Below are 15,086 nucleotides of genomic sequence, written 5' to 3'. Positions count from 1 at the left end.
CAGGGAGCCGGAATTCACAGAACACTGTTGGCAGCCTTTCACAAAAGGTGATGAAACGCGGGGAAATAGTTCAACTCTCAACGCTCTGGTTCTACAACGGGCCGCTTCTCCTGTTTTCCCTTTCAGGGATGGCACAAGTCGTTATCATTGGTGCAATGAGCTTGACAGCTCGGCTCCACTGCGGCCCTCTGCTGCGTTTGTTCCGATGGTTTCCGACGTCGGAGATTCAGTTGGAAACAAGCGCCTTATGTTTCTCCTTTCAAAGCATTTTGCTCTGGTCAAAGTCTGCGTTCCCGTTTCAGCAGCTACAACTACATCAGTCGAAGGGTTCCCTGTTTTCCCCGACTGGGCTCCAGTCAACCAAAACAAGAATTGGGAAAAGCTGCTGGCTGTTTTTTCTTCTTTTTGTGTCATCTGAAACACCAGCGAGTGAGACTGGAGGTAGCTTTGCCTCACAACACAGTTTCCTTCAGATGCCCTTTCGTCTTATTTCACAGTTCATAAACTCAACATTTTCCGCGAGGCTATTTGATTACCCTGTGAAATAGGGTTGCTAATGTGAAAACTATACATCCAGGCCAGAGTGACTGATCTGCCTCTTTGTTCATATTTTCAAGGAGGGGGAGGAGGAAGGCTATGGCCAAAACAATCAATGGGACTGAAAAAACTGCAGTAATCAAAACCACTTGTCCTGATTCGTGTCCTCAGCATCCAAAAGCAAACTTTTTTCTCTCTCGGCACTAAAGAATTTTAAATAACAACACCCACTCTATTTGCAAAACTGGCTGGATGTCGACGTCTCAGAAACTTTCTAGCTAACGGTAGCTATTTAGCCAATAGATGCTACTGTCTGCATACACTTACACTGGGCTGCAACAACGTTGTCTTGCAGCCCAGCATAATATACTGTACATGACAACAAGAGGCTTAAAGCCGCGACAAATTCCATCACTCCTAAAAAACTAGCAACATTAGCACCACTGAGAACAGAAAGAAAGATCGCTCGTGAAAAGACAGTGTGGATATATACGACAGAGTTGAACTTCTGCTTCTGTGCGCTTTCAGTGAAAACACCGGCTTTGTGTAAACAGGTGCTAGTTCATCTTGAAGACACGTCAGTTAGGATTACAACCTTCAATCAACTTTACCATTACTTCACTTTCTAAACACACAATTAGCTCAACATAAATACCCCCCAAAACAAGGTTTCTTCTTAAATATATGTAAGACTGTTGATTCCTATAAGACTATAAAATAAAAAAATGGATCTGTCTTTAAACATAAAAGGTTTGTGTTGCATTAGGGGGGAAAAAAGAAATAAAAATCAGCGCTGGTTTTCGCTGTCCCGCGGGTCCTGTTGTAAGCTTGTTGGGTAAGTGCATACTCACAGATGTCTCCGCTCATTATGCCGAGACTAAACCACTGACAGACATCAGGCCAATTAATCTACATTAATTAGGAAAGGCTGCTTTCTCAGTGGCGCTGAAACCAAGTCAGTCAGTGAGCACAACAAAATATATTCATTTGACTACATAAGGAAGAGCTGGGCAACAGTTGGGGCCGTAACAAAAAGAAAAACAACAGCGACAGACTTTGGTTCATGTTACAAAGACGCACAAGCAAAATAAAACTCCACTTACCCTGACTTGTCCGACAAACAAAGCGGCTTCTTCCTCCTGGACAGTGAAATTGACCGGTATGGTCAAGTCGAACTCGGGGTCGTTGTCGTTGACATCAGTGACAACCATGTTCACAGTGGTTGTTGATGTCTGCAGCAAAGAGATATAAAAAATATAAGACACCACGATTAGAAACGACTGTAATGTGAAGCCATACAGGCAAGCGTTATTGATTAAATGTTATGTACGCTCTTTATGCTTCTAATATTCCTTTATGGCTCTTATGTCTATAAATACTTTGCACTCTGCAGTAGCACGCTTGCCCTGAGGGGCAACTGAGAGAGACAAGCTGAATTCCCCGAAAAGGAATAAATCAGAGCATTCTGATTCGCAAGTGTTCTGTTGCGGCAGAGAAATAAAAGGAATTCTGGGACGTGGGCACGTTGAAGGCAGCATGTGTATTATTATATCCACCTTGAGGTACAGAAACAGCGAAACGGTAAACAGGATGCGGAGCTGAAACTGCTGAGGCACAATGAGTCATTACGTGTATTATTTTAGCAGCGTTACTGTTGGTGGACGCTACATGTCCAGGGGTTGAAGGCTTTGACATCGCGTTCCAGTTAGTATTTTTATCTTGGCACTCTGACAACCACCGCAGCGGCATGATGTTTCAGAAAAGAGCTGCTTGTTTTAATCTCTGCTTGTCCAAAATACATTTGCCACGACTGTGACAAGGTGTTTTTTCTGTTTTTGTTTTTTTTAATATCGTGAAAAATATATGTACTCGCTAAACAGGTTGCGGTCCCCCGCAAAAGTGACAACTCAAATAAAATCTATTCAAAGCGCGGAGGAAACACAATTTCATACAAGCAATTACCAGCGAAAACGAGGTCTCGAAATGTCTACGCCGGCACTTATGCGACGGAAAATATAAGCAACGGCACCGTATTGATGCTGCCCTGACTAGGGAAGAAAGGTTGAGAGCGTGGGTGGTTCAATATCTGGGGCATAAAAGCAGAAATTCACATCCATCATGTCTTTGTCCCTCAGGTAATACACACACACGCACATTACGAGCACACACAAACACACACACACACAAAGGCACACTGGAGAAAGGAACATGATAGGAATGAAAAACTAAACCGCTCAGACGCTCTTGAGACGCTATGAAGCACAAACGCGGGAGATGCAAAATGTTGTGTTTGTGACCTTTTATTTGTTTCTGCCACACGGTTATTGCATATGAGATTGTCGTCCTCTGTTTTGATTAAGATAATACTCTTGCCGGACACCTCGTTCGGCGCACCTCACTAGTACCGGGGGCCGTGTGTGTGTGAGTGCAAGGTTACAAATGTTGCTTACATGCCTAGATGCATCGAGGTGGTTGCCATGTGACAGACAGATTAGCTGCTTGTGTCGGGAACCGTGCTGGCCTAATAGGTGAATGTATAACATTATGGACTGCAGTAAGTATTATCTCTCTATTTCACAGGCACGGTTACTGTTAATGCGGACGAGCAAAAATCTCATTTTATTCGCGTTACTTCGTTCACTGGAGTCAACACCTCGGAATGCAGTGGCGTTCATCTTCAGCCACAAAAAAAAAACAAAAAACAAAAACACGATAAATCGACATTAAAAGCCTGAATATTCATGACCTAGACTCTGGCAGTGCAACTGGGGAAACGCTGCATGCAAATAATACTGTAAACGGTCTCCTTTGGGTGGGGTGGAGGAGGACGGGTGGGCGTGCCAGGGGGGGGGGGGGGGGGGGGGCTGGCCTTTGCGAGGAATAAATACTCGGCGGAAGAGTTGCGTTTGAAGTTGCCCTGGCAGATGAGACGTTTCGGCAGACCGTCATGAGAGAAACGGCCTAGTTAGCGCCACCTTCATCTCATTTCCTGGCGGGGATTTTTCGTCTCCGCTGTTCCTTTCACCTACTGCGATGCGCATAATAAGTCTTTTCATGTGCTCGCTGGCGTGCCAGCCCATGCCGAAAACTTCACGCTATTACTTTCTTTCTTCTTCTTTTTTTTGCCGACAACGGCGCCGCTAATCATCGCGGCGGCGTTGGAAACCTCTCATTCTTTCATTTCTCCCCCCCATCCCCCCCCCTCCTCCTCCTCAAGAACTGAAGCCAATTAGCATCGTCGTCCTGCCGTGGGTGTTGGTATCAGAGGCAGGAATCCTACCTCTCTGGTCACAGGGTTGATTAATGAGCTGGGATTATTTATTTAACACGCTGCAGTTTGGGCTGCGTGATGTCTCGCCTTCTGATGCAGGTTTGCCGCGTTTTTTTTTTTACCCAACGACCCCGGCCGCGCCCAACGTCCGACGTCGTCTGACTGACTGCCTTGGATCTCCATCCGACTGGAAGACCGAAATCACCACATCCAACACCGGCCGGTGCTCTCCTCGGAAATCAATCACAGAACCCATCGTCTAATCTGCAATCGAGCGCATCCTCCGTTCCGAGCGCCGGTAAATAATGTTTTCTAATAAGCGTTGGAAATTCTGAGAGAATTGAGAAACCAATTATCTTCCCCCAGGTTGATCAAACTGGGAGGAAATTACAGCAGGTTTCCTTTGAAAGCGGGGCTTGCGGAGGGACCCGTGTTCAGCGCGACATTTTACACTTCAGGCTCAGCTCCACCATATTAAAAAAAAAATGTAATTAAGAAGTTGCTGAATTTAGCACATTTACCTGCGTCAGTTTTCTGATGCAGCAAGTTTCTGCATCAGCTGCTGTTTCGGCTACTCACTTTCGCAGCTCACTGGCAGCATCCTCCAAAATAGCACCACTGATCTGAGTTTACGGCTGTGCAGGGTGACGCCTTCGGCTGGACTCAAAATGTAATTACGTCATCAACCAAGCTGCACTCGGCGAGCCGCCTGCAGGCAGCCCGGGGACTGCATCCATGATATATTCCAGCCCAGTGCTGTGACTTAACACCTGAACCCTGTGGCCCAACAACGAAACCCACCACTGGGTATTTTTTTTTTTCTTTCTGCTGGTGCTCCTGATTAGTCAACCCAGGCCTGCAGGACGTTGGCTGTGAGTCTAGCAGCTGCTGAAGATGCTAGCTAGTGTTGTGGTCAAGTACTACAAAACAGAACAAATGAACTGTATATTTCTTAAGTTAAAGTTTGCTTCTACAGCAAAATAATTTTTCAGCAAGGTATCTTTCAATCATTTTCTTTAACATTTTTGCTGCTTCGCCAACTATTTGGAACCAATTTCAAAAAAAACAATTTGCTTCATAAAACTAAAAAAATGAATGAATTCGGAATATGTCCCTCTTGGGTGTCACAAAAGAGCAAAATAAGGCAGCATCTGGATTTTTTTGTGTTATTATCTGTCATTGCAGTGCTGGCTGAGTCTCAAACGAATGTGTTGATGAAAAATCTTGAGTCTGACCAGTTCAAGACTGAGAAAAGACCAAATGAAAATGCCTCGGAGCCCGAGACGAGTGATCTCGAGACCAAGACTAATGTCGAGTGCAACAACACTAATGCTAGCGTGATATTGCTGTTCATTTCCAAACGGAATTCTCACATTTTAAGCAGGATTAAAACCAAAACGGAAGCGTCACAGTTTCCCCGTCGCTCGACGCTGATGTTTCACTTGTCTCCGACACCTCGGCCTCCGTTGTGAGACGCCCTCCACCGCGGCTCTCCGGTGGTGGCCGCTCCTCTCGCCATTTGTCACGGACCCTTCGGGCAAGCGGCGAAATTTAGCGCACATGACTCAGCCGGTAACTCACGCCAGTGACAAGACACTTCAAAAAGCGGACGCGCAGAACAGCGCACGGGCCGTCCGGTCTGAACAATACATCTATCAGGAGTGGGACAAATGGCACCACGGCTGCGCGGTTAGCTCATCCTCTGGGGTGAAGAGCCGTCTTGTTCCCTCCCTACATCACGGCCGCGGTCCATCTTCCCCGACACTCCATATTTACTTTATATTTTCAAAACTCAGCATGTTCCATAGGTAGGTAGGGCTGTTCGAATGGGGAAAAAAATGAGAATCACTATTTCTTTTTTCTTTTCTTCCTAGAATTGAGATGACAATTCTCTCACAATTTTTTTTTTTTTTTGTCAAAACAAATATCTATTACTGTCCGTAACAAAAATCACAGAATAAAAAAAATAACAGCGATTCATGCTTTTTCCTGCAGCCAACTGATTAGTCGATCAACATTTACAGACTTCCAGACAGTAGATGTTTTTACAACCTGCCACTGGATTTGCTGTTTTGCATCATGTGGTACATTGTTGCGATGTCATTTGCTGAGTGAGAAATTAGGAGTGCTTGTTTTCAAGCAGCTGATGTCCAGAATGAAAAGAATCTGACATTGTCACCATTTAGAAATGAGATCGCATAAAGTATGAATCGAGATCGCAATTTAAAATTTTTTTTTTTTTAAGATTAATCGTGCAACCCTACTATGAAACAGGCCTCTGACTGGATAAAGCTCCAACAGTAGTTGCGGAGCTACGCTTGCAAGTACAAGCGGCGCAGAGGGGAGCCCCCATCGCGACCCTGACACTTCACCGGCTAACGCTCGCTGCCTTGTCAAACACAAGCACCTTGAAGGAGGAATAAAAACCAAACAAGCGTTTCCAGCCCTGCCTGGAGAAGAGACAGCGAGGACGAAGCCGTCTGAGGTGAAGTGCAACCGCATCAAGACGCTTTATATAATCATCGGCTCTCAGAGGGAGACGGGGCAGCCGGCGTTCACCTCCAGTTTACAGACGCAGCCGTTTCTTCGGAGTGAGCGAAGGAGACGACGCGTCCGCACACACACCCGAAAGAGTCGACTAAACACCCTGTTACCGGTTAGTGTGACTCAGCAGAACAGGAGTGTCACAGCTGGAGCTTGCAGAGTGGAAAAGAAAGGCCTGAAGGGGAAAGCCAGGTAGGCGTGTAGAGCTTTGAATGACCAGCGCTTTTGTCGGACGCAGCGAGGAACCTGTCGTTGGTGTTCATAAAGAACTTCAGAGAGCTTCATGGAGGCACCGTGCATAAATTAGAGAGACGTTTTTATAAAAAAATACTGTGAATGATGTAGAACAATGACTATTTCTAGATGCATGCTGGTTGACCACCACTGCTAAATAGCGAGAAAATAACCAGAGTGGTAGCAAGATGTTGCCGACTCACCAATTAGGTTTATCAGATAGACACAACATGTGCCCTTGTCACAGAATGCGATGGCCCTGGTAGCAAAGTCTAAAAAAAATAAATTAAAAAAAGGCCTCCTGCGACGGCAAAGCAGGTGCAAACAATGGCAGAAAGACGGTAAAAATAATACCAATCCTAACATAGACACACACATTTTGTTGTCTGGCAAACCAACCGGTGATAGCGGTGCTGGAAATATGGGACAACAGGCAACAATCATCGTTGCCATGATCACCCGGAAGTCCGGCTGTGTGGTGACACCGATTTTAAATGTCCCACAATTACCGCCGACTCTGTGGAGAAGCTAAGCGTTTCTCCCCACCCGTGTGAGGTGGCGAATCCTTGGCAATTGGAGGCTCTATGCCGAGGGAGTCATTTACATAAATATAGCCCTGTTGTTTTCCATACTAAATGCCTGCATCACACCACGCTCGAAATGCGAGGAAGCTGCAGCGGAGCAGGGAGACACAACGGGGGTTCACAGTGTGAGATGCACATCAGCCTTTGTGAGGGTTCTCGGATCAGACAGATGTGAAATATTGGGTTTAATCAGGAAATACCGAAAGCTACACAACACGTTAGTGAATCAGGTCTTCAGTGTATCATTAACACTCATTGCTTTGGCGCGGAGGATCAGCGCGCAGTTTGAAAACACCCGCGGCAGGTTGGATGCAGCCAACACACATCTCGTAGAATTTTAAAAGGACTCTCAGCCAGTCAGTGCCAGTGGTGCAACAGGGACGTATAGCTCGGACTGAAAACACACCACCAGCACAACATAATTTGGCCAAAGGCAAATTCGAACAAATTCAAGCAAATTCAAACAGCAGGCGTCCGATTAACCAACATAGCACAAGCAGCTACAAGTCAGCATCGCATTAGCATAATCGCAACATTTGTGCTGATGAGTGACATTATAGTGCTGCAGGGGGAGGAATGAAATCTTCAATCTTAGCAGGTTTGTATTGAAACAGTGCAGCTAAGTCAGGATGAGGTTACAGCTCAACTGGTCAGTTTCACCAGATCACCAGCGAACACCGTCCCGAGCGCACTCAGCGCCCACTTTAATAGATGCACCTTATGTAGTATGCACATAGATGGCGCTCACTGTATATTCACCTTTCGGAAGCAGCCAGACAGATGGGTGTGTGCAGAGTGAAACTTATTTGGGAAAGTTATTACCCAACCGGTGTTCAGTTGCTGCCATGTGAATGGCTCAATTTGTATTAACAATCAATTTAGCACTCTACTTAATAAAGTAGCTGGCATCAATTTGCATCAGTTCGTTGACCAAATCATGCACAACAGGTGGTAAAATACCACTTTTATAACAGCAAACACAGCGTTGGAGGAGTCTCAACAAATAAAGCAGATGAATGGCTGACTGGGATTATGATGTTTGGCTGTGTTGGCCAAACATTTGGTCAAATTGTAGATGGCACTTGAATCCCGACCGCATTATGCAGTTCTTATTGGGAGATACAAAACACAACATATAACTCTTTTTAATTGCCACAAAACAAACAGTGCCGAGTCCATTAAATTACTGTGTGAAATAAATCTAATCTATAAATCTCCTCCAGTTTAACCCAGTTAACGAGCCCATATCTCTTAGAGAGTCTCTAGCTGCGTTTCCATTACCCCTAGAATTGCGCAAAACCTAAATATCGCAATAAAAAACTGGTAATGGAAACGCCTAAATTTCGTAAAACCTCTCAAATATCGCTAAAAGGTTTTTACGCTTTCATGAGGTAGTTTTTCAGACGTATCGATACAGAGGTATATCGCTAAAGTGTCATTGAAACACTTTGTCTCGCATTTACGTATCGTCGGATGTGACGTACGGGGGTCACGTGACCAGTTCACTTCAAGGGAAAATGGCGCGTTATGTTTGGACGGTGGAGGAGACTGATTATTTTTTCTAGTAATCAAAGACAAAAATTTAACAACCATTCTTAACAGCAAAGAAACGTACAACAAACAAACGCAAATGTAATTCTCGTAAATCTCACGGGGCAAGATTTTCGAGAATTAGGTTCTGCAAGACGAGATTTTACAAGAATTGTAAATCGCAATTGTACGTTGTCGGAATTCTGGAAATGTCACTTTTATTTTGCGGAAAAACTGTAATGGAAACACAGCTTCTGACTTTGCTTGGTGTGTTCAAAATGTTAAAAAAAGAAAGTCAACTACATTTGATTGCTACCAAAAAAAAAGAGAAAGGGGGAAACAAAACGTAAGCTCACCCCTCCAGGATGGCCATCGGACGCCGTGACGACCAGAGTGTACTGGTCTGTGCTCTCTCTGTCCAGGGGCTTCCCCAGAAGAAGGAGGCCGATGCTGGGGAAAAAAAGAAAGAAAAGAAAGAACAACAGAGCATATTATTGCACCCGCATGAAGATAAAACACAGCGGGGCTCGGCAGGTAAACACTTTGGATGCTTCTCACAGACGCAGCGGGGCTGCTCTCTGCAGTTTGTTTACAGGGAGATGAGAAAGATATGTAAAACACGTCTAATGACGGGGGAGGACGAGTTCAGGGAGGGGAGCAGGTGGCATTTTACATGTTCCCACTCCGTCTCTCTCCCCAAAGCCTCCCACAGCACAAATGGACACACACGCACACACACACGGAGCCTTCCTTTTCCCACTGACCGCAGCAGTCAGTCACTGCAGCCTCCTGCTCACAATTTGGCACTCAGGCATTCCAAATGCGAGCACAATGCATTTGAATTCCCAAGTAGCGGTGCTGAATTATCTTTGCTTGCACACACGGGGCATGTGAGTGCAGAATGAAGAGTGCAGGGAGGCGTGCACACACACACACACACACACACACACACACACACACACACACACACACACACACACACACACCACACACCACACATACAGCGTGGAGCAAAAACAATTTGAGCGTTCAGGAGGAGTTCTGGCAGAAACGCAAATGGGAGGAGAGATGACTGTGTGTGATTAATGGCCGCAGCAACTCCCCTCCGTCCGCGCCGCTCCTTCCGAATTTCTCATTTTAGGCTGCTTTGGCCGAGTGGTCCGAGCAGATGCCGGAGGCCTGCTTTTCCCTCTTTAAGTTTGTGCCGGCTGGGGGTCCTCGTCTTTAAAAAACAAAAAACGGGCTGAGGCGCTGAACGCCACCGTCGACACGTCCAGTTCGGTCACCGTGTCGTAACTGCCGATCTGAAGATCCAAAGGTGACGAGGAGGTACCCCTAAATCACCAAGATAAAACCTTCCGTCTCCAACCGCTGTGATTATGGATTCACGCACAGCAGAGTAAAAAAAAAAAAAAAACATCATGTGCGATCAGCGGAGCTAAAACACCAGGAAGCTTTAACGTGCTAGTTAAGATATTGCGATGATAATTGTGCTAATTGCAGAGATAATGATATGATCTTCTTGATGATGATGATGATGATGATGATGATAAGTAAGATTAGAATGATTAAAGACGCGCCCGCCTGTGGAGGCTTTGCTCCTCGCTGCAGCTGTGCTGCACGGGAGCAGCTGGGTCTTCAGAGGTTGACTGATCGTGAGTGATGGTGCCCTGCCTGCCCGTCTCTGACGGGGGCGGGGCGGTGTTGGCGGGACTCTTGGCGTCACAGCAAAGCCGACCCAGACGTCCTTTTGCTCCACAAGGAAATTCATTAAAATGTATTTTTGTTGTGATAACATAAATTAAAATTTTTAAGCTGAACTTTTTATTTTGGCAGGGCTGCGAGTCAGTATATTTCTAATTTACTAAAAATATTTTCTTTTACACCTCAGTTTTTAAGAAACATAGAAGCAGAGAGCAAGGTCATCATGAAACTAAAGTACAACAGCCAAGCAACCAGAAATTTGCTGAAGACATCTTCTTGAACGTAGGTTAAAATATTTATGATGAAAATATTTATGGGTGGAAATGAGTTTGACCTTTTTTTTTGTATCAACAGAGTAAGAGGGAACAGACAACGGGAGGGTACATTGGTCATGGGTTAGATCTTATTTTCTTCAAAAAGGAATTCAATACTTGCAATTGAAAGCACCTTCAAACTTTAAATCTTGTCAGGAATAGCTCACCAGCAGCAAGCAACTTTCTATCAGTCTCAGTTGATGCATTGCACAAAAAGACCTACTTTACGGCCATGTAAGGAAATGACTCTATGACTCAGGAAACTTCTAGTTAAATATTTTTCTTCTTCTTCTTCTTCTTTAAACCAATTGAAGTCGATTAATCATCTAATCGTTTCGGCTCTTTGTGATCAACCTTTGCTGCTTTTGAGCTTCTGTGTTGTAGCGGGAACCCAAAGCGAGCCACCGAAGCTGTGGAGTCGCGTGTGATACGTGAACCTGCGCCGCTGCATCTCGCTTAAGCGTGTCACCGGCGCTCTGCGCGCGACGTCCGCCGGCTGCCTGACTCGGTGCCACCGATTCGGAGTCTAGCTAGATCGCAATCAAAAGAGGGCGAACGTATCCCCTGCCCCGTTATTTATAACGGATAAGCAGATCCCACCTCGTGCGCAGCCGGGATCAAAACATGCGGCTCCGTCACGCTGCTTTCCGATCAATCAGTCGGTTTAAAGGTCCAATGTGTATCATTTGTTTGGCTTGATTTATGATTTTTGTATGGGTAAAGGCTTAACATACTACTCATCAAAACATTAATGAAAGTGCCCGCTGTCAGTCGGGCTTTCATCAGCGCCCTAAATACCGGCTTCCTTTAAAATGTTACACACTGGGCCTTTAACAGCTAATTGTTCTTCGATCGTAGCCTATTCAGCAGCTGTTTCACGGTGCTATACGTATGGACGTATGGTCGACCGGGATCGAAAAGGCATCAAACCGACATCATCATATCGAAGCTTTCATTTGTCTGAGGAAACCGTCTCCACGAAAACAAACCGTTTCAACGCAACTGGGGGGAAGCGGAGGAGCGAAAAGGCGGCGCACGCTCGCAGTGCTCCGGACCTGCTCGCCCTTGCGCGGCCAGGAGACGGAGGATACAAGACAAAAGGGGTTTTAATCAATTAGCGGGAAACGTGTCTGGCAGCCTCCTGCATTCTCAGTCCCCGCACGTCTGCACTCTCCTTCATATTTGCCGAGATATTTAAGAGACCGTAAAAAAAAAGAAAAAAAAAAGAAAAAAAAAAGAGAGTGAGTGAGTGAGTGAGTGAGAGAGAGAGAGAGAGAGAGAGAGAGAGTAAAACGCGCAGAGCGTTTTAATATTTCATGCCTGCTAGCCAGGTGGGTTTTTATAAAATGCTGATGTTGATTACGGCAGGTTCGGGCGTGTCATTTGGGGGTCCTTTTCATCTCCAGAAATAATGCGTCTTTTCTTTTTCTCCTCTTTCCTCTCTCCGTTGGCTGAGAGCGGAAGAGCTGACGAGCAAAACTCGCGCGCGTTCGTTTCCTTCCGCTGCTGACTTCTTTCATTCAAACTGTCACCTTCCGCCGCTGGTTGAAAGTGTGTCACGTCGTTTCGGCTGCCGTTCAGATTTCTTTTTCAAAAAAAATTTCAAAAAAAATTAGCTGAACATTTCATCACACCACTGGGAATTATCATTTCCTTAAAATTAAACCCCTCGCAATACAAAAGGCATCTGCTCTGTATTTATATATCTCTGAAGTGAAAAGACGGATTGATGTAATTCTGTTCCTCAGTCGTCCAAGCCGCTGCTACACTTTATCTCTGGCTGCACCTGCACTTGGCTCCATCTCTAATCCGTTCTGTGGACCGTGTGCGGATTTCCGGTGTGATTTAATGTCATTTCGCCTTTTTGTGAAAATGTCTCCAATATTTTTATTAATTGAACATGACAACTTGACGTGAAACGTGAAACATTTCTCTTTAAAGGTAGAATAAGCTTTGTTGTGTGTCCCTCGTTTGGCTCCCTCAGTGTCAAAAACCTGAAAAACCTTCACACTGCCATTCAGTTGGACTGAATATTGTCTTTGCTGAACCATGAGGCGTCATCAAGTGTTTTGCCGCAGTCAGTTTGTCAGGACTAACACATTCAACACTGGAACATGGCATATGAAAACAAACGCTGGCACCGATAGACTCTTGAGTCCCCTGTTCCCCAGCAGAAAGATAAAACAGAATCCATGGTGGGTGGATGAAAAACAAAGACATTCCAAACATTCCCTCTGAAGTGGAAACCTTGCGTGGCCTCGCTGGACTTACGTTTCTGAAAGGTTGAAGACCTTCTGGGAATCTCCGCTCACAATGCGATAAGTGATCGGGTCGTTTTCTCTGTCTGTGGCCTGTGGGGAGATGGAGAAAAGAGGGTTCTTTGGAATCGCGGGACCAATTTAGAGCAGGAAGGCAGCGAGATATGAAAGTCCGGGAGCGGAGGAGGCAGCAGCAGACGAGAGAGAATGGTGAGAAAATATTCTAACGATGGGAATAAAAAACTAGCGCTAGAATCAAATACTGTGTCCTTTTAGAGACACGCTCATATTAATTCAGATTACACTTTTTGTATGCTTATTTTTTCAACAAGCTTAAATTCAAATGATGATGTGATGAAAGTGTCGACGAGTCACCTGCAGGTTGAGCAGAATGGCTCCGATCCTCATGGCCTCGCTGACCTCCAGGCTGTAAGTGAGGAGGGGGAAGCGTGGTGGGCTCTGGTTGTTGGGTGGTAGGACCTCTATGTACACGGTGGTGATGGAGCTCCTGACAAGAAAAAGAGCACGCAGGTTCACTGACAGCGCCGGTGTCCTTCAGTCCGCCTCGCCTCGCGGAGAAAAAAAAAAGCCTGTGGTACGTGGTGTCCATGGAGGTCAACGGCGGAAAGGGAAAAGTTGGCAAAATAAAAAAAGAAACAAAAAGCAAAAAGATTTTTGTCCTCTGGGATGGTTTATCACTGAGTCAAAGTGCAGTTGTTGCCGGACAGACATTTCCATGGTTACCGCTGCAAGTGCTCGTCACACTCACAGTGGAAAATGAGTGCGAGGGGCTTGAAATTTTCCGTCTGCAGCTACTCATGCAGTTTTTAACGAAAGGCTCATTAGTCCTCCATTTGTGACCGCTCCTATTTTTTCAGACTTTCTCTTCATGGTGTGGAATTAAACAGATCAAGAACAAGAGCAAATGGGGCAAATGGGCGCCCCCAAAAACCAAAACACAACACAGGCGAGTAGCAGCATTAACTAGTTGTTTTTCCTCTAATGTAAAGGACTCACAATGCTCTCTTTGGATAAATCCAGCGGGAACAGTTCAAATCAGGTGGGATTAAGTTGGAAAAATGGGAAAACCAGCCTGGTCCAAACTGTGAGGTGCGTCTGAGCACAGAGTCAAACTCCACAGTGAAGCGGCTGGCTCATTCTCATCTCTTCATGAAGGGCAAAATGGAAATGCTGCAGTGATTATTAATTCATTTATTGTGTGCGGAGCCTTTTGTTGAACTGCCATAAAGGCTCATAAACAAACGTACTCTAAGATGTTCTGACACCCGCCGCAGTCTCCACTCTGACTCGCACTCGTCGTGCTGTGATGTCAAGCTGTTGCTTGCTGTAATTGATTTTGAATCACAAGGTGTCACATTGTTCCCTCCCTGCCAACCCCCAAGTATTTGTTTACTCCCCCCCCCCCCTTGGTTAAACCAAAGAGGCCACCTACTCCATCTCAAAAAACACCTTGATTATCACCCCGCTGGAAGACTGACCCTCAAAGCACAGACTGAGCAAAACTACATGACAAAGAGGCGAGGGCATGAAATACTTCATCCCCACAGCATCAAAGAAGGAAAGAACATCTTCTTTTCCCCTTTTGAGTCAGGACAGATGAGAAATTGTCCATTTTCTTTCCCTCACCAACCTGAGCATGAGGGCATGTCGAGGGAAGATTCTGAATTATGAATTAGCAGAGAAGGAATCAGGTCACAATGAATCACATTCTGAATCAAACACGGAGCAAATCCGTGTCTCCGGTGACGACCTGAGGAGATTCGGAACTGACGGCATAATATGCATGTGGATTGGTGGAAAATAAATAAATAAATAAAAAATTACAAAGCAAGATGCATTTAACCTCACAACATGGTCGAGGCTTCGACTTTGAAATCTTGTACATCCAGTCTGCGAAGCTCTGACATATCTTTAAGCTGATCTCAGCATTTCATGAGCACTTAACTTCCCTTTGCTCTTAACTGAAGCGCAGACGACTGCCGCCACTACATTCCACAGGAGACGACAAAGAAAAGGAAATATATCACCCAGAATTGAGCAGCTGCTAAAACATCAGCAGAACCAAACGGTATTTTAAACACTGACGGTT

At 45.4% G+C, this 15,086-nt stretch overlaps 1 protein-coding gene across 1 annotated transcript in view; it reads right to left on the bottom strand.

Moving 5' to 3' along the window:
* Positions 1–15,086, bottom strand: part of LOC142896592 (protocadherin-15-like) — a 185,347-nt gene that overhangs the window by 61,400 nt on the left and 108,861 nt on the right. Inside the window, exons 16-19 of the mRNA XM_076038354.1 lie at positions 13,352–13,484; positions 12,990–13,069; positions 9,057–9,150; positions 1,641–1,769 (exon numbers count right to left, since the gene is read on the bottom strand). Of these exons, the coding sequence (XP_075894469.1) occupies positions 1,641–1,769; positions 9,057–9,150; positions 12,990–13,069; positions 13,352–13,484 (436 nt within the window). The remainder of the gene's footprint in view (positions 1–1,640; positions 1,770–9,056; positions 9,151–12,989; positions 13,070–13,351; positions 13,485–15,086) is intronic.

The sequence above is a fragment of the Nelusetta ayraudi genome, unplaced genomic scaffold (genome assembly GCF_046127955.1).
Source record: "Nelusetta ayraudi isolate G7.1 ecotype Tasmania unplaced genomic scaffold, CSIRO-AGI_Nayr_v1 ptg000056l, whole genome shotgun sequence".
Taxonomy (NCBI): Eukaryota; Metazoa; Chordata; class Actinopteri; order Tetraodontiformes; family Monacanthidae; genus Nelusetta; species Nelusetta ayraudi.
This window is presented reverse-complemented; position numbering and strand designations above follow the sequence as displayed.